We start from the raw sequence: 25,295 nt of genomic DNA, 5'->3' as shown, positions 1-25,295 counted from the left end.
GGAAAGGTAAACTGGGCCACCTCCAGTAATACCTGCTACACACCTGCTTTTTCTGTCCTCAGACATCGACCCTCTCATCTTCATTGTCACTGGATTCCTGTTTCCCTGATAAAAGTAGCAACAAGAAGAGAATATTTTAATAATTTCATAGGAAATCAGGAACAGTTGTTATCTTTTCTCTTTGGATCTTTTCAATTCCCAGTGAGAAATATGCACCAGCACAAACCCAGAAACTTAGCTCCATTCTTTGTGCCATCGTCCTAAGAGTTTACATTCCAATGGGGGAACATGCAGTAATTAAATAAGCAGACAAGAGAAGCATCAGGTTTGTGATGGAAACAAGGCAGAGGTGTGCACGGAGGGCCTCTGGAGATGGCAGTCAGGGTGGACTTCCCTGAGGAGGTGACCTCTGGCCAGAACCCTGAATGGAGACAGGGAAGAACCACATAAGGACTCAGGGGAGGAGGGGCGGGAGGAACAGCAGGTGCAGAGGTCCCGAGGTTGGTTTTTTGAAGAGGCAGAGAAGCCGGTGTGGCTGGAGCCCAGTGACCAAGGGGGAGATAAAGTCAGCAGGGCCTAGCTGGCCACAGAAGAATTTGAGTTTCATTTTGAGCAAAGAAAGAAGCCCCTGTGGGGTTTAATCTGACTTGTACCTTAACTTCATTTCCTCTGAACATTTCTTTTGTCTGCTGAGTGGAGACTTGAATGGGACTGAAGGGGAGTGGAGCGGACAGGAGACAAGGGAAGGGGGTCTTGGGGATTCAGGTGAGACACCTGAATGAGACACCTGGATGAGGTAATGGGGAAGGTGGAAAACACCAAGAACATTGGCCGCTTCTAATCCTGCCTCAGACGTCTGTGCAGGGAGATTACAGATAGTGTAAAGAGAGCTTGGTCTGTGGGACCTCGGGCAGTAGAAGCCACCCCCGGAATCATGGAGTTGGGGTCCCTGGGGAGATGTCTGCTGGGAAGTTCACCTCAAACCTCTCACCCCAGCTGTGGGGGAAGGGTTAGGAATTCCTAACATGAGCTGCAGGGGAGGGGATGGACCTAACTGCCCCCCCCCACCCCCGCAACAAATCACTGTGTATGTTCTTTCTCTCAATTCCTGAATTCCTTTCTCTAAGTCAAGCTTCCTCCTGCAGGTTACCACAGCAACCAGGACATTCCATCCTCTTAAAGATGTCTTTGATACACGTGTACGATATTCTGGAAAATGTGAAATTACAGAGATGACAACCATATTGGTTGTTGACAGGGGTTAGGGGAAGAGACAGGAAGTGACTATAAAAAGGGGAAATGAGGGGGGATTTGGAGGTGGTGGAGTCATTCTGCATCCTGATTGTGGTGGTGCTGGCGGTATTGAATCTATGCATGTGTTAATACTCATAGAACAATACAGCAAATAAAGTCAACATTTTTAGAAAGTGTTGTTTCAATACTGGCAGCCATTAAAAAAATATGTTGCAGAAAAAGTCTTAATGACAAAAAAAAAAATAGTTCTTGGTATGTGTAGTTAAGTGAAAAAAAAGCAAGATTACCAAATGCTATACACTGTATAATCTCTTTTTTTTTAACATCTTTATTGGAGTATAATTGCTTTATAATGGTGTGTTAGTTTCTGCTTTATAACAAAGTGAATCAGCTATACATATACATATACTCCCATATCTCCTCCCTCTTGCGTCTCCCTCCCACCCTCCCTATCCCACCCCTCTAGGTGGTCACAAAGCACCGAGCTGATCTCCCTGTGCTCTGCGGCTGCTTCCCACTAGCTATCTATTTTACATTTGGTAGTGTATATATGTCCATGACACTCTCTCACTTCGTCCCAGCTTACCCTTCCCCCTCCCCATGTCCTCAAGTCCATTCTCTATGCCTGTGTCTTTATTCCTGTCCTGCCCCTAGGTTCTTCATAACTATCTTTTTCTTTTTAGATTCCATATATATGTGTTAGCATACAGTATTTGTTTTTCTCTTTCTGACTTACCTCACTATGTGTGATAGACTCTAGGTCCATCCACCTCACTAGAAAAAAACTCAATTTCATTTCTTTTTATGGCTTAGTAATATTCCATTGTATATATGTGCCACATCTTCTTTATCCATTCATCTGTCGAGGGACACTTGGGTTGCTTCCATGTCCTGGCTATTGTAAATAGAGCTGCAATGAACATTATGGTACATGACTCTTTTTGAATTATGGTTTTCTCAGGGTATATGCCCAGTAGTGGGATTGCTGGGTCGTATGGTAGTTCTATTTTTAGTTTTTCAAGGAACCTCCATACTGTTCTCCATAGTGGCTGTATCAATTTACATTCCCACCAACAGTGCAAGAGGGTTCCCTTTTCTCCACACCCTCTCCAGCATTTATTGTTTGTAGATTTTTTGATGATGGCCATTCTGACTGGTGTGAGGTGACACCTCATTGTAGTTTTCATTTGCATTTCTCTAACGATTAGTGATGTTGAGCATCCTTTCATGTATTTGTTGGCAATCTGTATATCTTCTTTGGAGAAATGTCTATTTAGGTCTTCTGCCCATTTTTGTGTTGAGTTGTTTTTCTGATATTGAGCTGCATGAGCTGCTTGTATATTTTGGAGGTTAATCCTTTGTCAGTTGCTTCATTTACAAATATTTTCTCCCATTCTGAGGGTTGTCTTTTCGTCTTGTTAATGGTTTCCTTTGCTGTGCAAAAGCTTTTAAGTTTCATTAGGTCCCATTTGTTTACTTTTGTTTTTATTTCCATTTCTCTAGGAGGTGGGTCAAAAAGGATCTTGCTGTGATTTATGTCATAGAGTGTTCTGCCTATGTTTTCCTCTAAGAGCTTGATAGTGTCTGGCCTTACATTTAGGTATTTAATCCATTTTGAGTTTATTTTTATGTATGGTGTTAGGGAGTGTTCTAATTTCATTCTTTTACATATAGCTGTCCAGTTTTCTCAGCACCACTTATTGAAGAGGCTGTCTTTTCTCCACTGTATATTCTTGCCTCCTTTACAAAGATAAGGTGACCATATGTGCATGGGTTTATCTCTGGGCTTTCTATCCTGTTCCATTGATCTATATTTCTGTTTTTGTGCCAGTACCATACTTTCTTGATTACTGTAGCTTCATAGTATAGTCTGAAGTCCAGGAGTCTTATTCCTCCAGCTCCATTTTTCTTTCTCAAGATTGCTTTGGCTATTTGGGGTCTTTTGTGTTTCCATACAAATTGTGAAATTTTTTGTTCTAGTTCTGTGAAAAATGTCATTGGTACTTTGATAGGGATTGCATTGAATCTGTAGGTTGCTTTGGGTAGTAGAGTCATTTTCACAATGTTGATTCTTCCAATCCAAGGACATGGTATATCTCTCTATCTGTTTGTATCATCTTTAATTTCTTTCATCAGTGTCTTATAGTTTTCTGCATACAGGTCTTTTGTCTCCTTAGGTAGGTTTATTCCTAGGTATTTTATTCTTTTGGTTGCAGTGGTAAATGGGAGTGTTTCCTTTATTTCTCTTTCAGATTTTTCATCATTAGTGTATAGGAATGCAAGAGATTTCTGTGCATTAATTTTGTATCATGCTACTTTACCAAATTCGTTGATTAGCTCTAGTAGTTTTCTGGTAGCATCTTTAGGATTCTCTATGTATAGTATCATGTCATCTGCAAACAGTGACAGTTTTACTTCTTCTTTTCCAATTTGGATTCCTTTTATTTCTTTTTCTTCTCTGATTGCTGTGGCTAAAACTTCCAAAACTATGTTGGATAATAGTGGTGAGAGTGGACAACCTTGTCTTGTTCCTGATCTTAGTGGAAATGGTTTCAGTTTTTCACCATTGAGAACGATGTTGGCTGTGGGTTTGTCATATATGGCCTTTATTATGCTGAGGTAACTTCCCTCTATGCCTACTTTCTGGAGGGTTTTTATCATAAATGGGTGTTGAATTTTGTCAAAAGCTTTTTCTGCATCTATTGAGATGATCATATGGTTTTCATTCCTTAATTTGTTAATATGGTGTATCACATTGATTGATTTGCGTATATTGAAGAATCCTTGCATTCCTGGGATAAACTCCACTTGATCATGGTGTATGATCCTTTTAATGTGCTGTTGGATTCTGTTTGCTAGTATTTTGTTGAGGATTTTTGCATCTATGTTCATCAGTGATATTAGCCTGTAGTTTTCTTTCTTTGTGATATCTTTGTCTGGTTTTGGTATCAGGGTGATAGTGGCCTCATAGAATGAGTTTGGGAGTGTTCCTCCCTCTGCTATATTTTGGAAGAGTTTGAGAAGGATAGGTGTTAGCTCTTCTCTATATGTTTGATAGAATTTGCCTGTGAAGCCATCTGGTCCTGGGCTTTTTTTGCTGGAAGATTTTTAATGACAGTCTCAATTTCACTGCTTGTGATTGATCTGTTTATATTTTTTATTTCTTCCTGGTTGAGTCTCGGAAGGTTGTGCTTTTCTAAGAATTTGTCCATTTCTTCCAGGTTGTCCATTTTATTGGCATATAGTTGCTTGTAGTAATCTCTCATGATCCTTTGTATTTCTGCAGTGTCAGTTGTTACTGCTCCTTTTTCAGTTCTAATTCTGTTGATTTGAGTCTTCTCCCATTTTTTCTTGCTGAATCTGGCTAATGGTTTATCAATTTTGTTTATCTTCTCAAAGAACCAGCCTTTAGTTTTATTGATCTTTACTATTGTTTTCTTCATTTCTTATTCATTTATTTCTGATCTGATCTTTATGATTTCTTTCCTTCTGCTAACTTTGGGGGTTTTTTGTTCTTCTTTCTCTAATTGCTTTAGGTGTAAGGTTAGGTTGTTTATTTGAGATGTTTCTTGTTTCTTGAGGTAGGATTATATTGCTATAAACTTTCCTCTTAGAACTGCTTTTGCTGCATCCCATAGTATCACCTATTTTTAAAACTGAGAAAAACCAGATGTTGACAGCAACATCCTTCATCCCAGAGAGAATGTGGAAATCACATAAATGGTCTTCAGTTGAGGATTCGCTAAATAAATGTAAGGTGTAATTTAGGTACTTGCCAACTTTGGACTTCTTTAACCAATAAGGGATAGAGAGTTTCAAGCCATACCTGGGAATACATTTTAGCATGGTAATAATTATGCGTGAAAGGGGTTGACCCTGAAAGAAGAGGTCTGGAAACAACGTCACTTGAGGAGTAGTTGAAAGATCTTTGCATCTATTTTTTATAGAGGACGAGTGTGTGCAATTCCACTAGTGTGTGTGACCCCAGACTATATCCGATTCCTTATATTTATGTGTATGTGTAATAGATTACCCAAAAAGTGAAGCTAATTTTCCACCCTTTCTTGCATCCACCTGTCTTGCGACATTTCCATTTTCCCACTCCTTGAATCTGGACTGTACCTGTAGTTTGCTTTGGCCAATAGAATGCTGTGAACATGGAAATGCATCCACGTGGAGCCTGGGACTCAAGTGGTTTTGCAGATTCTGCTCACACTCTTGGAACCCCACCCAGCTGCCATGTGGACAGGCTTGGGCTAGCCTGTTGGAGCAGAAACGAGCCGTCGCAGGTGAGGCCATCTCAAATGAGCCAGTCCCCAGTCAGCCTGCAGCTGACCAGTGATGCATGAGTGGGCCCAGAAAGACCAGAAGAACTGCTCAGCTGAACCCAGCCCACGGCTAACGAACTAAACCACAGCTGTTGTTTATAGCCTCTGTATTAGTTGCTAGGGCTGCGGTAACAAAGTACCATGGACCAGGGGGGCTTAGGAAAGAGAAATGTATTTCCTCACAGTTCTGGAGGCTGGAATTCTGAAACCAAGATATCAGCAATGTTGGTTCTTTCTGAGGGTCTTGAGGGAAGATCAGTTCCAGGCTTCTCTCCTTCCCTTGTGGATGGCCTGTGTCGCTTTACATCATCTTCCTTCTATGCCTGCCTGGCTCTGTATCCAAATTTCCCCTTTTTATAAGGACACCAGTCCTATGGGATTAGGACCCACCCTAATGACCTAATTTTAACTTGATTTCCTCTGTAAAGCCCCTACCCCCAAATAACATTCTGAGATACTGAGGGTTAGGACTTCAAAATATCATTGGCGGGAAGGGATGGGAGGGAGACACAATTCAGCTCAGTTATATATATATAAAGTTATATATAACTTTATAAAGAAAACTATTTTAAAACTCACATTTATCACTTATATGTGGAATCTTTTTTAAAAAAAAATGACACAAATGGGAATTTCCCAGTGGTCCAGTGGTTAGGACTCAGCACTTTCACTGCTGGGGCCCAGGTTCAATCCCTGGTCGGGGGACTAAGATCCCACAAGCCGCATGGTGGCACGGCCAAAAAAAAAACAAAAAAACAAAAACCACAAATGAACTTATTTACAAAACAGAAACAGACTCACAGACATAGAAAACAAACTTATGGTTACCAAAGGGGAAAGGGGAGGAAGGGATAAATTAGGAATTTGGGATTAGCAGATACAAACTACTATGTATAAAATAGACATACAACAAGGTCCTACCGTATGGCACAGGGAACTATATTCAATACATTGTAATAAACTATAATGGAAAAGAATCTGAAAAAGAATATATATATTCAGTTTTATATATACATACGCAAATATATTTATATATAAATATATGTATATATAACTGAATCACACCAGAGACTAACACAAACTTGTAAATCAACTATACTTCAATAAAAAATAAAAACAAAAATATTTAAAGGAAAAGAACTTTGAGCTGTTTCCATTGTCCATTCTTTGAGGAAAATGTCCCCTCTCATGATTTCAGCAAGGGCGGACAAGTATCCATAAACCCTTAAGAGTGAAGATAATATTGGGTTGGCCAAAAAGTTGGTTCGGTTTTAAGTAAAAATAAAAGACACATTTTTCATTTTTCCCACGAACTTTACTGAAAAAAATATTCATTAACTGAACAAACTTTTTGGCCAGCCCAATTTATATCACTGTAGTAAAATCACCACTATTTTTCATTCAAGAAAAAATATTTTTTCTTGGTATAAATTGAACTATTTCTGCTTTTCTTTGGTAAAATCATACTTGGTGTTGTTGTCTCTCCAAAATGAGGCTAATTTTAGTTTAAAACCACCATGGACTTCTGCTTCTGGCCAAGTTGGAGTAACAGGGACCAGATTTTCCCTCCCTTATGAAACAATCATAAAAGGGGCAAAACATAAAACATAGTGCTTTTTAAGACAGTGCACATCAGGCTACGAAGGACAGTGGGACATGGGAAATGAATGAAGGGAGCCCTACAATTTCCCTGGCTTACTATCTTAAGAGCATTTCTAGGTCACAATGCAGGGGGAGGAATCCAGGCAGAGCCCTGGGGACCCCCTGAGTTGAAGAGATGGAGCTGAGAATCCAGGAAAACCAACATGGCCTGAGTTCCTAGGAAAGGGTACTGAAGCGAATAGGGCCGCCCGGAGAACCCAGAGATCTGCAGAGGGTCCCCCTTGAGCACTTAGCAGAACCATGGTCCAAGGCCAGGGAAAGAACTTCCCAAAAGGGTTAAGGAAACAGTGTTCAGTACTCACACCAGGCAGGCACACATAGTATCATAAATGCAGACTCTTCCAGCTTTCTTTCTTTTTTTTGTGCCGCGCTGCATGGCATGCGGGTCTTAGTCCCACCACCAAGGATCAAACCCCAGGGCCCCAGCAGTGAAAGCGCTGAGTCCTAACCACTGGACTGCCAGGAAATTCCCTCTTCCAGCTTTAAAAGATAAAAAGCACAGCAGCGATTGCCTCGCACATTCAGGAAGTGTTCTTAGCATGGCCCGCAAGAACCTGAATTACCCGGCCTACACTTCAGCCTCATCTCTGGGCCCTGTCTCTGTCTCAGTCAGTTTATTGCCAATAAACTGCTATGTAACAAATCGCCCCTCCACCCAGTGGCTTGCTCCTGGCTTACTCCTGTTGAAGCCTGGAACCACTGTACGAGAAGTTCTACTACTCTGGGTCCACTGTGCTGTGAGGAGGCCCAAGCGAGCCACATCGAGGTGTCTGGCCAGTCCCAACACCCACTGCATGGAGAAGAGCCAGGGCCCAGATGTGTGGACCAACTGAGCCATCCCAGCCATCCCCAGCTCGTCACGCCACCCCGATAAAGTCCCACTGTGGGGCAGAGATGGAGCCCTCCCTCTGTGCCCTGCTTGAATTGCTACTAATAGAACGTTTTTTCCTAATAACCACAGAATAATGAAATGAGCATAATAAAATGTTTTTCTTCATAATACGTCCACATCATATACTTGAATAGAAAGGTCCTTTCCTGTATTTGAGTAAGCCCTGCCTTTTTTTAACAGGGGGGAAAAAAAAGCTTTTTAATAAAAAAAAAACAAAAACCTTCAGCCTTCTGAGCTCCCTACATGGTTTATGAGGAAAGTGTAAGAGGTGTTTTTTATTTTTATTTATTTTAATTAATTAATTAACTAATTAATTAATTTTTGGCTGTGCTGGGTCTTCGTTGTTGTGCATGGGCTTTCTCTAGTTGTGGTGAGCGGGGACTGCTCTTCACTGCGGTGCGTGGGCTTCATTGCGGTGGCTTCTCTTGTTGCGCAGCCCGGGCTCTAGGCGCATGGGCTTCAGTAGTTATGGCACGTGGGCTCAGTAGTTGTGGCTCATGGGCTCTAGAGCACAGGCTCAGTAGTTGTGATGAATGGGCTTAGTTGCTCCATGGCATGTGGGATCTTCCCAGACTAGGGCTCGAACCTGTGTCCCCTGCATGGGCAGGCGGATTCTTAACAACTGAGCCACCAGGGAAGTTCCCTGATGTTTTTTAAATTTTCAAATGTAAAACTAAACCAGAAAAAAATTTAAAAACCTTGGTGGCTTAAAACAACAGTCCTTTCTTCTCATGCTTACAGGTCTGTGGATTGGCTGGGAGGCTCTGCTCCATGAGTCCCAGGCTTGGAGGGGCAATGCGCGTGTTCTTACCATGCAAGGCCAGAAGCTTCCAGAAGGATGAGGGGAAACCCACAATGCCTCTGGACATCTGCACATAGAACAAAAACTTGAAAGGTAAAGAAAGCATGTGTCCAGTGGAGTGATGGAAGGGGGGAGGGGTAAAATAGGGGTATAGGATTAAGAGATACAAATTACTATGTATAAAATAAATAAGCTACAAAGACATATTGTACAACATAGGGAATATAACCAGTATTTTATAATAACTATAAATGGAGTATAACCTTTAAAAATTTGAATCACTATGCTGTACACCTGAAACTCATATAATATTGTACATCAACTATACATCAATTAAAAACAATAAAAAGCAGGTGTCATGGTTTAACAGGCAGCCTTGGGAGTACATAAAATAATATGGTATCTCACAATCTGTAGCATGTTGATTCTGGTGACATACATACATCTTCCCATTGTATATTCACACGTTTCTCTGCTTTCCCAACTGTCTAAAAATGAGCTTGTGCCCATTTCTCTAATGGCCGAAGGAATGATTTATGAAGGCTAATCCTATGAAGGGAATAATTTAGGAAGCCTAACTCTATGGAGAAGCACTTCATAAAAACAGCAGGCCAATAGTGACTCTTATGTCGAGTTCTGTACTATAATCATTTGCCCACGTCAGTGGATTTGTCACCTTTTTTGCTCTGGTCTAGAATTACATCACATCTCTGAGACAAATGACTTCCATGGCTTAAGGGTGAACTGTGGGTTGCCAACTCCAGCTCAAGCCCTTTCTGTGCTGTGTGGCCTGGGGTGACTCACTTAGCCTCTCTGATCCTAAGGGTCTTTTTTACCCTCACCTGTGGACTCCGCCCCCTCCTTGAGGAAGAAGAGTCCCGCCCCCAAATTACTGACCCCGCCCACCAGGGCGCTGAGGTCGTGGTGAGCGGAGCTCGGGTAGACACGCCCAAGCCCCGCCCCCAGCCGCCCTGCCCTCCTCGGGCTCCCAGAGCCGCTGAGATTCGTTGTCCCACTGTGTGCAGACGCACGGCCTTCTGGGAGTTGTAGTTCCGTGACACCGGCGCTGCGGGCCGAGTCGCTGTGCAGGCGCAGCGCGGCGCCTTCTGGGAGTTGTAGTTCTTGAGGGACCCGAGCGAGCCGCAACTTTCCCAGTGCGCACGCGCAGTCCGGGCCGGCCTGGCGCTTGGGCCAGTTTGTGGCGGCTGCTGCCTTGACCTGTGTGGCCCGCACGTCCGCGCCACCGCGGGACGAGGGGTCACCGGGGCTCCGCGTGGGCCGGATAGGGCCAGAGACCGTGGAGAAACTGACCCAAACCCGCCAGGCTCGGCGGGAGCCGCCCAAGGCCTTCAGAGCTGGTCCCAGAGGCGAGGGCGCCGCGTTGCGCATGCGCGAGTGCGTGTACCCTTGTCCCCTGAGTGTCTGTGTATGCCGGTACGATCCCGACTCCAGCGGCGTGTTCCTGTGCGTGTGAGGCCTGCCCTGAGTGCCACTCCAGAACTTTGTGCCGGTGCGGGCGTGTAGCTGTGTGTGTCACTGTGCGTGTAGGCCTGCCTGTCCCATCTGTGCATGAGACTTCATGTGAGTCCGTCCCCAAGTGTCACCATATGTTTGCACGTGCTTGACCCTAGCGGCCTGTGCCCGTGAATTTGAGCATTTGGGGACCTCTGCCTATCTGTGACTTTGGGCATGTGTGGAACTTGTTCTCCTAGGTGGGTGTGAGGTGTATAATTCCACAATTCCTGGCTGTGCAACTGCGTAGGGTGGCTGGGTGGGTGTGCCTGCCAGCATGGAGCTGGGTGGTCAGGGTGTGCCTGAGTGGAGGGCTGTGCACAGGATGTTGATGAGAGACACTGCAAGGGTGGGGGTGCTGCGTGTCTGTGTGTGTGTGTGTGTGTGTGTGTGTATCTGCGCGTGGGGGAGACCCTGCAAACCTGCGGCTCTGGACATGTGCGGAGCTCTGCCCACCGCATGACTCTGCATGTGACTAGGGGTGCCACTGTGGGTGGTGTCCCAGGCCAGGCCTGCCCGTTGAGCAGGGCGGCATGTGTGACTTTGTTGTGTGTGTACCCAGGTGTGCATGGGTAGGCGTGACCGCAGACGCGGTCTCCCTTTTGTCTCTGTCTCCCTTTTGGTTGCTTGCTTGTGTACCTGACTGGCCCAGGTGTACCCCGCCCTGAATCCACTTACCTTCCCAACGCGCACACAGAGGAAACACCCTGCGTTCTTGCTCCACCCACCCACCTGCGCCTGCCCCAGCATCTTCCTTCAGGGGTCCCTGTTTCTTTCTCTCACAGATGCTGACTGGACCCACTGAGGCATGTGTGGCCACGGCAGGGGCCACAGCCTGAGTGACATGGACAGGACCCGATGCTCCCAAACCCACGAGGTGGGTACCACTGCCTGCTCTGGGGATCCAGTCAGGCCCCACTCAAGCCTGAGGGCTGCCTGTGGGGGTGGCACCAGAACTGGGACTGGCCCCATTTGGCTCCCACTGGCAAAGTTCTCACCTCTGCACAAAGACCCTGCATGATCTGGCCCTCACCCTGCCATATCTAATCTCCCCTGCTCTCCGCCTAGGTCACTCTTCTCCAGCGCCCCCCAACCCTGCCCAGCCCCTTAACTGTTCCTCCATCACCTCCATCATGGTCCTGCCTTAGGACCTTTGCACTTGCTGGGCTCATGGCCCGGAATGCTCGCTCCATAACTTCCTCCAAGTCTCGGCTCATTGAGCCCTGCACTGGGGGACAAGCCTTCCAGGCAGATGGAACGGCCAGTGCAAAGGCCCTGTGGCAGGAGCATGCCTGGAGTGTTCGTGGAACAGGGAGGACGCCTCTGGCTGGAGCAGGGCAAGCCCAGAGCAGGTAGAGGGTGTTGTAGAGGCTGAGGTCAGGGAGATGCTGTGCAGGCCATGGAGAGGAGTGTGGCATTTATGGAGCCATTAGTGATTTTTTTAAAAAGTATTTATTTATTTGGCTGCACAGGGTCTTAGTTGCGACGTGCGGGATCTTTAGTTGCGGCATGTGGGATCTTAGTTCCCCAACCAGGGATCGAACCCGGGCCCCCTGCATTGGGATCTCGGTGTCTTAACCACTGGACCACCAGGGAAGTCCTGCCATTAGTGATTTTAGTTGGGAGAGAGAGAAAGAGGAAAAGCTCTGGAGCTGGGCAGCCCAGGTGTGGGTCCTGCCTAGTATTGCCACTTCTGGGAGCCTCACTGAAGAATAAAAGAGCTTAAAGGGTGCTGGGCACATAGGTCTGTGTTCAACGGGTGCTGGTTATTTTGGCCACTATAATGATATACCCGAGTTGGCTTCAGAGTGGCCGGGACCAGCGCCTCTTAGATGCTCCTGTGCCCACAAACCACCTGGGGCTGTTATCAGAAGGCAGATTCCAAGTTACCAGGCCTGGGGAGGGGCCTGAGCTCTGCGCTTGTCCTCAATGCTGTTGCTGCTGCGTCTTGGGCCAGGGTGGAGCGGTGTTGATTTCAGAGTGGAAATCAGGATCTCTGTGTTGACATCTGTCGCACTCTGTGTGCTAGTTAAGATGAAATGTCTCCTCCTGGTCCGGACATGTGGCCCACCCGCCCGTGAAAACTTTCACTGGCTTCCTGTACCTGCTGTGCGTGTTCTGTGCGCCACACATACCTGCGCGTCGCCACCTCCAGCTCGTCTCTGCTGGGGTTGGGGTGGGGAGTACCAGGGGGATGAGGGGAGCTCAGAGCTGAGAGAGGCTCAGGCTCAGCCTGTGAGTGTGACTTTGCACACAGCAGGGAGCAAGCTGGAAGCTGGTTGCTGCCGGTGGGAGACAGACACAGGGCCTTCTGGACCCACGTGAGCAGGGTCTTTCAGGGAGGGGTGTGCTGCTGGTGATACCAGGAGAAACTCGTCACCCCTAGGATGGCCCCCACTTGGCCCACCCACCCCAGGGGGCTGAACCCAAAGCAGGTCACTGACTGCTCTCCACAAGTGCACGTGGTCACAGGCACCAGGGATTAGGACTTCAGTACATCTTTTGCATGGACGCAACTGAACCCATAACATCAGGGTTTAGAAACATTTTTGGTGGTCACACCTGGGGGCATCCGGTGAGCAGAGGCCAGGGATGCTGCTCAACATCCTGCAATGCACAGGATGGTCCCGCAACAAAGCATGATCTGACCCAGAATGTCGGTAGACAGACGCTGCTCTGATCCTTTTCCAGCCCGGGACAGGGGACAAACCTGTTTGGTTTTTTGTTGTCTTTCTTTCTTTTTTTCTTTCTTTCCTTCTTTCCTCCTCTTCCTTCCCTCCCTTCCCTCCCTCCCTCTTTCCCTCCCTCCCTCTCTTTCTTTCTCATCCGGTAACGAAGATGTGAAATCAAGGCAGCAGCTCGCAAAGCCGGGATGGAAGGACTCTTGACGGTTGCCGTCCAGCAAGACTCTGAGTTGGGAGAAACCCCGAAACACGAAGGTCATTTCAGGGATGGCCGGAAGAACCAGGAAAGTTGTTTGAAGCAGGAGGTCCACGAGGAAGACCCCACTGAGGACTGCGTCCCCGAGCATGATGAATGCACCAGAACCCTCAGGACCAGATCGAGCCCCCCAACTACCCAGGCTGACCACAGGCCCCAGAGGCACGGCGCACCAAGAAAGAGCCCGAACCAGAAGAACGCAGACGCCAGCGTGGAGGAGGAGGAGGAAAGAGGTGGTGGCACCAGAAAGCTGTGGAAGTGTCAGGACTGCGGAAAGGCCTTCAGCTACTGCTCGGCCTTCACCCTGCACCAAAGAACCCACACGGGGGAGAAGCCGTTCTCCTGCCCCGACTGCGGCAAGGCCTTTAGCCAGAGCGTGCACCTGATGCTGCACCGGCGGACGCACACGGGCGAGCGGCCCTACGCGTGTGGTGAGTGCGGCAAGGCCTTCAGCCAGGGCTCCTACTTGGCGGCGCACCGGCGCACGCACACGGGCCAGCGACCACACAGCTGTGCGGACTGCGGCAAGGCTTTCATGCGCCCCACGCACCTGGCGCAGCACCGGCGTGTGCACACGGGCGAGCGGCCCTTCGTGTGTGGCCAGTGCTCCAAGGCCTTTCGCAACCGCTCCTCCCTGCTGGAGCACCAGCGCATCCACACAGGCGAGAAGCCGTTCGTGTGTGCACAGTGCAACAAGGCCTTCCGCTTCTCCTCGGCACTCATCCGCCACCAGCGAACGCACACTGCCGAGCGACCCTACGCCTGTGGCCAGTGCGCCAAGGCCTTCACGCAGATCACGCACCTGGCGCAGCACCGTCGCGTGCACACGGGCGAGAAGCCCTACATGTGCCCCGAGTGCGGCGTGCCCTTCAGCCAGAGCGCCTCGCTGGCTGAGCACCGGCGCATCCACACGGGCGAGAAGCCGTACGCGTGCGCGCAGTGTGGCAAGGCCTTCACGCAGGTGTCGCACCTGAGCCAGCACCGGCGCGTGCACACTGGCGAGCGGCCCTACGCCTGCCGGGACTGTGGCCGCACCTTCAGCAACCACTCGCACCTGGTGCAGCACCACCTCGTGCACACGGGGGCGCGGCCCTACAAGTGCCTGGAGTGCGGCACCGCCTTCAGCCACGTGTCCTCCCTAATCGAGCACCAGAAGGTCCACACCGGAGAGAAGCCCTACCGGTGCGGGGACTGCGGCCGCGCCTTCAGCCAGGGCTCGTCGCTGACGCTGCACCGGCGCACGCACACCGGCGAGCGGCCCTACGCGTGCCCCGACTGCGGCAAGGCCTTCAGCAACCGCTCCTACCTGATCCAGCACCACATCGTGCACACCGGGGAGAAGCCGTACGAGTGCAGTGGCTGCAGCAAGGCCTTCGGCTTCTCCTCCGCCCTCATTCGACACCAGAGGATGCACGCCGACGAGAAGGTGGGGGACACCTTTGCCCAGCTGCCGCACCTGACTCAACACCTGAGCTCCGACCGGGAGAAGGAGCCTGTTGACGGCGGTCCTGCAGAACCCGTGGTGGACCAGCCCAAGAATGAGGGCTGAGGGCTGCCAGGGCCTCCTATAGGCAGACACCCCATTGAGCCTTTTATACCTCATGCTTGGGCTCTCAGCACTAGTGGGTAGATACCGTACCATCCCCATGTTGCCGATGAGGAAACCAAGGCTCTGGGAGGCTCCATGGGGTGCCCGAGATCACACAGGAAGGATGTCACAGGGTCAGGACTGGACCTCGCATCTACCAGACTCACCTCCACCACCTCCCTGGATCAAAATTATAATTGTGACCCATGGAAGTAGACCCGAAGATATATCTGTGGGTCTCTGGCTGGCCTTTTGATTGTTCATTTTATGACTGAGTAGACATTTGGTCCACATATTTAAATAAATAAAAGGTTCAGTTCCTTTGGTGCAGTTGGCATGGTAACAGGGAGCAGGGTCTTAAGAATAAATGTGGGGACTTCCCTGGTGGTGCAGTGGTTAAGAATCCGCCTGCCAATGTAGGGGACATGGGTTCGAGCCCTGGTCCAGGAAGACCCCGCATGCCGCAGAGCAACTAAGCCCATGCACCACAGCTACTAAGCCTGCATCTAGAGCCCGCGTGCCACATCTACTGAAGCCTGTGCACCTAGAGCCTGTGCTCCGCAACAAGAGAAGCCACCCAACGAGAAGCCCGTGCACCACAACGAAGAGTAGCCCCTGCTCGCCACAACTAGAGAAAGCCCGCATGCAGCAATGAAGACCCCACTCAGCCATAAGTAAATAAATAAATAAATTTATAAAAGAATAAATGTGGATCCCTAGGACTGAAACAGTGCTTCCAAAATTAGAGAAAAATGAGCAGAGAACTCCAGGGCAGGGAAAGTTGTTTTAGAAGGAAGCACCTCTCCCGTGACAGACCTGTGGAGGGTGAATTTTAGAGTGGACCCCAGTCTTTTTTTCAGTATGAGGAAACACCTCCGCTTTACAGATGTTTTCCCCCAACTCAAAGTCCTGACTTTCATGGTTGTGTCTGTTAGCTCTTGCCAAGTAACAAATCACCCAGAATGTCCGTTTAGTGTTTCCCATGCAGGGTGGTTCTGGAGGTCTGGACCAGGTTCATTCGATGTTGGGAAGGGGAGGGCCTGCCATACCAGCCTCTTTCTCGGACCTCTGGGAGTGTGGGAGCGCGTAAGCACCAGCGATTGGCCACAGAGTGGAGGCGGGACTGAAATCAGAGCTGATCCCCAGCGGCTGTCCACTCCTTGGATTTACGTTACTGCCACCGCCTTTGTAAACTCAGTGCCTGCAGGACAGCCAAGTGGACTGCAGGTGTTCCCACAGTTGGGATAGTCTGGCCTTAGCAGCTGTGTGGCTGGCCCGGAGTCTGGGCTGCTTCCGCTGCAGTCCTGATACCTGACTTTAGTGGATCAGTGGCTACAAATCTGTGCTTGTAGTTTTGTGAACACAGCACCTGAGGGACATCTGGGCTGATATCTTGCCTTCCCACAGTGGAGGTAGGGCCGAGGGCAGTGCCAACAACAGTGTACTTTGTGAGCCCACATGACAGGTGACAAGTGACACCACAGCGCGCTGCCTGATGGGCAGCTCCAATTGAGGAATACTCACTGACTCCTCTCCCATCCCACCCACCTCACACCACAGCTTAGAAATGGGTCTGGGGGCCTCTACTCCAACAACTAGGGAGCATGCCCTTACCCCAACAGGGCAGTGAAAACCACAGAGCAAAGAGGAGGCCCCACTCACTATCCAGGGCAGGCTCTGGTCACCGCAACATCAGTCACACCCCCTATCAAGCGGATAATGGCCAGCACACACTGAGGAAAGACGCAGTAGGCATCCATACTAAAAGCAGCCCTTGCACCAAAAGTGTTAAAACCACGCAGGCTACACAGGGACATTCCATATAAAAATAGCCCTCGGGAGTTCCCTGGTGGTCTAGTGGTTAGGATTCGGTGCTTTCATTGCCATGGCCCAGGTTCAGTCCCTGGTCAGAGAACTGAGATCCCACAAGACACACAGCATGTTTAGCCAACATAAAAAAAAAAAAGCCCTCTAAGACCACAGTAGATAACTGTTTCTCCTAAACCCATAGGGTAAGAGAAATATAAGTAAAATGAAGAAGCAGAGGCATCACTCCCGAATAAAAGATCAAGAGAATTCCCCTGAAAGAACAAACAATGAAACAGACCTCCTCAGTCTAATAGACACTGAATTTAAAAAAGGAGATAATGAAATACTGAAGGAATTAAGAAGAGCTATTGATAGAAATGCAGATTACTGTAAAAAGAAACTAGAAGCTATAAAAGGAACCAAGAAAAATTTTAAAACTCATTTGGTGAGATGAAAGCTGAGCTAAAGACAATAAATAGCAGATTGAATATGGGAAAGAATGAATAAGTGATCTGGAAGATAGAATAATGGAAATCTCCCAATCAGAACAGCAGACAGAAAGGCAAATGAAGAAAAAAAAAGAGGAAAGCAATATAAGAGACCTATGGGATAATATAAAGCATGCCTATATATGCAAAATAGGGATACTGGAAGGAGAAGAAAGAGAAAAGGGGATTGAAAATGTATTTGAAGAAATTATGGCTGAAAATTTCCCAAACCTAAAGAAGGAAACAGATATCCAGGTACAGGAAGCACAGAGGGTCCCAAACAAGATGAACCCAACCAGACCTACACCAAGACATATTATAATTAAAATGGCAAAAGTTAAAGAGGGGATTCTAAAGGCAGCAACAGAAAAAGTTAATTACAAGGGAACCCCCATAAGGCTATCAGGTAATTTCTCTACAGAAATGTTGCAGGTTAGAAGGGGTTGGCAAGATACATTCAAAGTCCTGAAAGGGAAAAATCTGCAACCTAGGATACTCTACCCAGCAAGATTATTTAGAAGAAGAATAGAATAGAAGAAGAGATAAAGAAATTCTCAGACAAGCAAAATGTAAAAGAATACAGCAATACTAAACTTAGCCCAAAGGAAATGTTGAAAGGCTTTCTCTAAATAGAAAAGCAGCAAGACTCTATAGGAAAGAGAAAATCACAACTGGAAAGTAAATCACTTAAATAAGCCAGTGCACAGATTTTTAAAAAATCAAAAAAATTCTGCAAAATTTTCTGTGACAGCACTGATGACCACAATGAATGGCAGAAGGATAAACATGAAGATGTAAAAGAGGACATCAAAATCATAAAATGTGGGGGAGGAGAGTAAGAAAATGTAGTGGGGTTTTTTTTCAGAATGTGTTTCAGCTTATACGACTACCAGTCCAAGCAAGTAGATAAAGGAAGGGGTTAACACACTTGACAAACAGGGTGACCATAAATCAAAAAACATACAATAGATTCACAAAAACCAAAAAGAAGAGAACACAAGCATAATACAAAAGAAAATCATCAAACCACAAAAGGAAAAACAAAAATAAAGGAACAAGAAGAAATACAAAATGAATGGGAAAACAAGGTTTAAAATGGCAATAAGTACATATGTATCAATAATTACCTTAAATGGCAATGGACTAAATGCTCCAATCAAAATACATGGAGTGGCAGGTTGGATTAAAAAAAAAAAAGCCTACGATATACTGCCTACAAGAGACCCACTTTGGGGCAAAGGACACACATAGATTGAAAGTGAGGGGATGGAAAAAGATATTTCATGCAAATGGAAATGACAAGAAAGCAGGGGTCACAATACTCATATCAAACAAAACAGAGGCTATAAACAGAGGAAAGATAAAGAAGGACACTATATAATGATAAAAGAAGAGGATATCACACTCGTCAACATATATGCACCAATAGAGGAGCACCCAAATGCATAAAATAAATACTAACAGACATAAAGGGGGAAATCAATGGGACTACAACACCCCACTCACATCAATGGACAGATCTTCCAGACAGAAAATCAGTAAGACAACAGAGATCCTAAATGATACAATAGAACAGTTAGACTTAATTGATATTTTCAGGACATTACATCCAAAAAAAAAAAAAAAACCAGAGTACACATTCTTTTCAAGTGCACATGGAAAATTCTCTAGGATTGATTACATACTAGGGCATAAAACAAGCCTCAACAAATTTAAGAGTATAGAAATTATTTCAAGCATCTTTTCTGACCACAAGAGCATGAAACTAGAAATCAACCACAGGAAAAAAAAATGAGAAAAAAAAACAATTACATGGAGAATAAACAACATGCTACTAAAAAACCAATGGGTGGGCTTCCCTGGTGGCGCAGTGGTTGAGAATCCGCCTGCCAATGCAGGGGACACGGGTTCGGGCCCTGGTCTGGGAGGATCCCGTGTGCCGCGGAGCAGCTGGGCCCGTGAGCCACAGTTACTGAGCCTGCGCGTTTGGAGCCTGTGCTCCGCAACAAGAGAGGCCGCGATGGTGAGAGGCCCGCGCACCGCGATGAAGAGTGGCCCCCGCTTGCCACAGCTGGAGAAAGCCCTCGCACAGAAACCAAGACCCAACACAGCCATAAATAAATAAATAAACAAATACTTAAAAAAAAAAAACCAATGGGTCAAGGAGGAGATCAAAGAGGAAATTAAAAAATACCTTGAGACAAATGACAATGAAAACACAATCATACAAAATCTATGGGAAGCAGCAAAAGCAGTTCTTAGAGGGAAGTTCATAGCAATACAGGCCTTCTTCAAGAAATGAGAAAAATCTCAAACAACCTAACCTACCACCTAACAGAATTAGAAAAAGAAGAATAAACAAAATCTAAAGTCAGCAGAAGGAATGAAATAATAAAGATCAGAGAGGAAATAAATAAAATAGAGATTTTTAAAAGCAATAGAAAAAAATCAATAAAACAAAGAGCTGGTTCTTTGAAAGGGTAAACAAAATTGACAAACCTTTGGCCAGGCTCACCAAGAAGAAAAGAGAGAGGACCCAAATAAAACAAGAAATGAAAGAGGAGAAATAGCAACTGATAACACAGAAATGCAATTTAAAAAATGAGAATACTATGAACAATTATATGCCAACAAATTGGACAACCTAGAAGAAATGGACAAGTTTTTAGAAACATACAGTGCACCAAAACTGAATCAAAAAGAAATAGATAATTTGAACAGACCAATCACTAGAAATAAAATAGAATCTGTAATTAAAAAAAAAAGACTTCCTACAAACAAAAGTTCAGGACCAGATGGCTTCACAGGTGAATTCTACCAAACATACAAAGAAGAACTTATATACCAATCCTTCTCAAACTCTTCCAAAAGATTGAAGAGGAGGGAACACTCCCAAAGACATTCTATGAAGCCACCATCACCCTGATACCAAAACCAGACAAAGACACCACCAAAAAAGAAAATTACAGTCCAATATCTTTGATGAATGTAGATGGGAAAATTCTCAACAAAATATTAGCAAACCAAATCCAACAACACATAAAAAAGATTGTACACCACAACCAAGTTGGATTCATCCCAGGTTCACAAGGATGGTTCAACATACACAAATCAATCAATGTGATACACCACATCAACAAAAGAAAAGAAAAAAACCACATGATCATCTCGATAGATGCAGAAAAGGTATTTGATAAAATTCAACATCCAGTCATGATAAAAACTCTTATGAAAGTGGGTATAGAGGGAACATATCTCAACGTAATAAAAGCTGTTTATGACAAACCCACAGGCAAGATAATCTCAATGATGAAAAGCTGAAAGCCTTCCTACTAAAATCTGGAATCTAACACAACATTGTAAATCAAGTATACTTCAATAAAATAAATTTAAAAAAAAATCTCTGAACGACTCTGATAAGACCAGCCCTAAACATGTAAATGAATAAAAGCATCAGCTAACTCAGATAATGATGAACGTTATGGAGGGGATTTTAAAAGGTGTGGGGAAGTCATTCTGCATTTTACATGAGTTAATTTGAATTTTATGCTAACTAAAATAGCTTGTTTGTGGCCTGGCAAACATGCATTGTACATCTGCTTTAATTATTAAAGAAAAGGGCACACTGACCAGAAGTAAAGAACGTCTGTGTTAAAAAGAAAGGTTAAATGCCTCCCTTCCTGGGATGCCAATGCTGGTCCTCCCTCAATAAGACTCCCTTCCCAGGTCCCAAGGCCATGCTGACTCTCTGTATACTCGCTGTATATGTGCTGGTCTGTTTTTGTTTGGTTTGGTTTTGGTTTTGAAACCTTGAAGAAATGTACCTCTGACTTATATAATGTTCTTTGTTCTGACAGTATATAACACTGTGCTGAAAACCATGCTTCTCTGGAGAAATTTCTCAGAATAATCTGGGAGGCTGTCTTCTGGACTGTAGTCCTCAGTTGGCTCAAATAAAACTCTTTCCTATTTTTATTATATATTTATTGATTATTTTCATTGACAAGGGGTTGGTGGCACTTGTGGGGCTGGGCAGCTCTCTCCCAGGAGATGAGAGGCTAATGACAAAACGGAGCCAGCCCAGGGGAAAGTTTGGGGGAAGACTGCTCATTCCTGCTGGTCCCTGAAGCCTGGCATTTAGAGGATGGGTGTGGGAGGTGGGGGAGGCCCCTGTATCAGCAGAGGGGACCCACCTGAGGTGAAAGGTGGGATGCAGACCGGACACACGAAGGCACGCTGTGCTCACACATACCCCATCACAATCACATTCTGGACCCTGCCCTTGCCCCACCGCACATCCCCCAGTTCTGTTGGCTGACACCCGGGAGAAACGAACTCGAAGGACCACACTACCTGCCCCGCCCAGAGACATCATCAACATCCCCCGCGGTCCCGCCCCTCGCCATAAGCCCCGCCCCGGCTTGCAACTGCTCCTGCGCGCTCCAAGCCGGGAGCGACTCCCAGAAGCCCTTGGGGCGCTGTTCTGTCTAGCGGCGCGGCCTGTACTTCCGGCCAGACTCGGTTCCTGTGTGGACAACCACCTGGGCAGCCGCGGTCCGGAAGGCCCAGGAGCCGCTGACTTGGGGCCGAGTCGACGGACGCTGTGTAGGCCCAAACGGGCCCTCTCCCCGCCCGCGCTCCTCTTGGCGCCGCCGGGACGCCGGCCGGGACTCCGTTTCCCAGAGGGCGCCGCGGCTGACGGACACGCCCACTTCCGGCGGCGGCCCGCCACCTGGGTTCCAGCTGGCCAGGCAGGGTGGCGGGCTCGGCGGCCGGCCGGGCGGGGCCCGCTGGGTGCCCGGCGTGCCCGGGCGGGCTGGGTGTGTTTGCGCGACCCCGGGGGCGTGTGCCCGCACGGTGGTGACATGCGGGGGGCGGCGAGCGCGCGGGCCCGCGGCCTGGGATCGCCGCCGCGGCAAGGCGTCCCCCGCACAAAGCCCGGAGCGGGCCGCGGCCGGAGCGCGGGGACCCCGGTCGCTTTCCCTTGCCCTGTCCGGGGAAGGCCGCGCGCAAGGAGTGGCCTCACATCCAGGGGCCAGCGGGGAGTGGCGACCACGGGGCCTGAGAACAGAGGTGAGTGTGACAGGTGGCCCGGCGGGTGGACGGGGACGAATTCATCCTCTCAGGGTGAGGGGAGGGTGGGGTCTGGGACAGGGGGCCTCTCGGGGCCCAAGTGCTGGTGAATGGCGTCCCTGGGCTCCGGGGCTGTTGGACAGGGGCATCCAAAGGCTTGGAAATTCAACGCGAGAGCATCAGTCCTCGGTACAGGATCACTGTAACCGGACACCTCCCTGTTTCAGGGCTCCCAGAGGGAAGAAACACCCCCTCCCTATCCGTGACAGCCCCTAGTAGAGTAGCGACCACATCCCAGGTGACCCTTCAAAACTAGTCCCATCCTACACATGCTCGAGCATTTGACGCTCCACTTGTTGAATCCGTTTCTGATTTACAGCTGTCGTTTAAGACTCAGCAGGAAGGGAGCGTGGTGTAGATCTTGCCTGTAGCTACTTCTCTCTCTTCCCCCAGCTCTGCCTTCCAGGGACACGGCCTTCGTGCAGGTGAGGAGACACAAGCAGGAGGCGGCAGGGACAGGAATTGAACGGCAAGCCACCTCCCAGGTGAGTTGGCATTTCCTCTCTCCTCTCTGAAATACAAGCTTGCTTTTCAGGACTTAATGTTTATTTTCTTTTAAAAGTTTTAAATCTAAGAGACCTGTCAGGGGAGCTGGTTCCCATTTCCTCACATTCTGGTGAGTGAGGGGCGACAGGGACAGCCCAGGGCCTCCCTCCCTGCTTCCTCTTCATCCCACTCAGAGTTCGTTCTTCACTGAAGAAACGATTCAGCCCCTCCTTGTGCAGCTTTTCTCAGAGGAACTCTGACGGAGCAGAAAGGTACTCCTTAGCGCAAACAGGACAGCCCCTTGTGTTGTACCTGGTGTGTTTGGTATTCTCTTTGTGCCAGCCCCTGGAGAGACAGATGGCTAAGCCCCAGGCCCTGCTCCCAAGGAGCTCACAGCCTGTGGGTGGAAAGTCATGGAAACATACAAGGTTCTGAGTGTGAGTTTTAGGACCAGGTACTGTGGGAGCAGGCGGGAGGAACTCTTGGCTCCTAGCTGCCTGTCGGGGAAGAGTAAGGAGGTGATTTCTGAGCCCCGTATTTTGAAGGGAGAGGAGAGGTTTGGCAGACAGCAGAGGAAAGGGCAGCCCTGGTGCAATATGGAAGGCTGTCTTTTCCTCACTTGATTGCGTTGCTTCTTAGAATGCTAATAAATTTTTTGTTTCTGTCAGCTGTGTCACCTAAATATGTGATTGCCAGCTCATAAACGTATGAGCTGGGTTCCAGTTGCCCAGACTGCATAGATTACCAGTGATCTCCATCCGCATTACCAAAGGCAGTGCTCAGTTCTTCGTCTTCCTTGATTATCTTTGACACTTGGCGACCGTTGGCGTTTGAAATAGTTCAGGGGTTGACAGGCTTTCACTGTAAAGGGCCAGGTAGTAAATATTTTAGGCTTTGCAGGCAGTGAGGTCTCTGCTGCAGCTACTTCCCTCTGCCTTCTAGAGCTAAAGCAGCCACAGACAATATGTGATTGGGTGGGGTTGTGTTCCAATGAAATTTTACTTACAAAAACAGGTAACTGCCACCCCCTGAAAGAGCTCGCCCTGGCCCGCCCACCATCCTGACTTCTCAGCTTTCACTGCTGGTTCCTCCTCATCCTCCTGACCTACAGCTGTCGTTATGCCTCTGGGCTCTGTACTTGGCTCTCTCCTCTTGTCTGTCTGCAGCACTTCCCTTGGGGAGGTCAGCCCGTTGTTGTCTGCACAGACCAGCCAAGCACTGGCTTCTCCCAATCCGCCTTTCCAGCCCAAAGCTCTCCTCTGAGCTCCAGGCCTCTGTGTCCAACTGGACTCCTCCGCGTGAATGACGAATAGGTAACGCAAACCTAACACGTTCAGACCCAGGTTCCTGGGGTTCCCCCCGACAGTTGTCTCTGTCTCTGTGGTCTGTGGTAGTTTCATGCTCTGAGTTACTCAGGCCAAAAGCTCTGCTGTCATTCTTGTCTCCTCTCTTGCCCTCACCTCCCACGTTTGGTCCATTTGCAAATCCTGTCAGCACTGTTTTCATGTTGTGCCCAGAATCTGACGGTTATCACCACTGCCGCCACCGCCTCGGTCCTCGTTATCTTACCGTTGGCCCCTTCTACTCATGCTGCCCGTGGTCGCTTCCCAGGGCAGCAGCCAGAGGAGTCTCTTCTGTCACTCTGCTCAGACACCCCGACGGCTTTCCCAAGTGAAGGCCAGATCCTTAATGTGACTGACAGGGCCCCGGGTGACCCAGCCCCCGGACCTCTGACACGTGCTACCACACTCCCCCATCACTCACTCTGCTTTCTCAGAAGTTGCCTTCTCGTTTTCCTGATCACTGTGTCTAAAATTTCAGAGCCTCCCACCCAAATTCCTCACACCCCTCTTCCTTGCTTTACTTTTTAAGACTCTTAGCACTTTTCAACATACTATATACTTAGTTTATCTGGTTTTCTCTTGTCTGATTCTCTTGTACCACAAAGTACATTTGACACAGGCAGGGATTTTGGATACTTTTGCCCCAACGCCTGATACGGAAAATATGGGGTGGATGAATGTGTGAATGTAGTCTTAAAGTTCTCTTGGAGCCAATGTTTCACTATTTCATATAGCATTACAATGATACTTTTTATACCTGAAAATGTGCATTATCTCTGATTACTTTCTATGAGTATATTCCCAGAAGTTTTTCTTTCCTTGTGGATTAAAGTTTACCAAACTTACATGAAAACAAAATACTTTAAAAATTATATGTGGATGGAACAGCAGTAGGGCCTCAAAAGCTAGAATTCTAGATTTTACTTTTTTACTTTAAAAAAAAGTAAACTTTATCCCCCTCAAAAAAAATTATTACAGATTTTTCATTTGTGTATTTTAAAAATTAACTGAATTGAATTGAACCAAAAAAAACCCCTTTGATGCATTTTTTTTTCCTG

General features: G+C 47.4%; 2 protein-coding genes across 3 annotated transcripts in view; both read left to right on the top strand.

The window, feature by feature from the left end:
* The first annotated feature begins 10,129 nt into the window (after nucleotides 1–10,129).
* ZNF835 (zinc finger protein 835) lies at nucleotides 10,130–21,211 on the top strand. The gene is given in 4 exon segments (XM_068529323.1): nucleotides 10,130–10,519; nucleotides 11,236–11,327; nucleotides 13,289–14,813; nucleotides 14,816–21,211. Coding segments are annotated over 2 exon segments (1,566 nt in total). The 5' UTR covers nucleotides 10,130–10,519; nucleotides 11,236–11,327; nucleotides 13,289–13,322; the 3' UTR covers nucleotides 14,891–21,211.
* Nucleotides 21,212–21,766: 555 nt separating this feature from the next.
* The window catches only part of ZNF470 (zinc finger protein 470), an 81,370-nt gene continuing 77,841 nt past the window's right edge, over nucleotides 21,767–25,295 (top strand). The window contains exons 1-2 of one of the 2 annotated variants that reach the window (XM_068529271.1): nucleotides 21,767–22,348; nucleotides 22,802–22,893. In XM_068529271.1, the coding sequence (XP_068385372.1) occupies nucleotides 22,141–22,348; nucleotides 22,802–22,893 (300 nt within the window). In that variant the 5' untranslated portion in view covers nucleotides 21,767–22,140. The remainder of the gene's footprint in view (nucleotides 22,349–22,801; nucleotides 22,894–25,295) is intronic. The other variant, XM_068529270.1, reaches the window with a different exon arrangement.

This window comes from Eschrichtius robustus, chromosome 19 (assembly GCF_028021215.1).
Source record: "Eschrichtius robustus isolate mEscRob2 chromosome 19, mEscRob2.pri, whole genome shotgun sequence".
Classification (NCBI taxonomy): Eukaryota; Metazoa; Chordata; class Mammalia; order Artiodactyla; family Eschrichtiidae; genus Eschrichtius; species Eschrichtius robustus.
The sequence above is the reverse complement of the archived record's forward strand: the minus strand, read 5'-3'. Positions and strand labels throughout refer to the sequence as shown.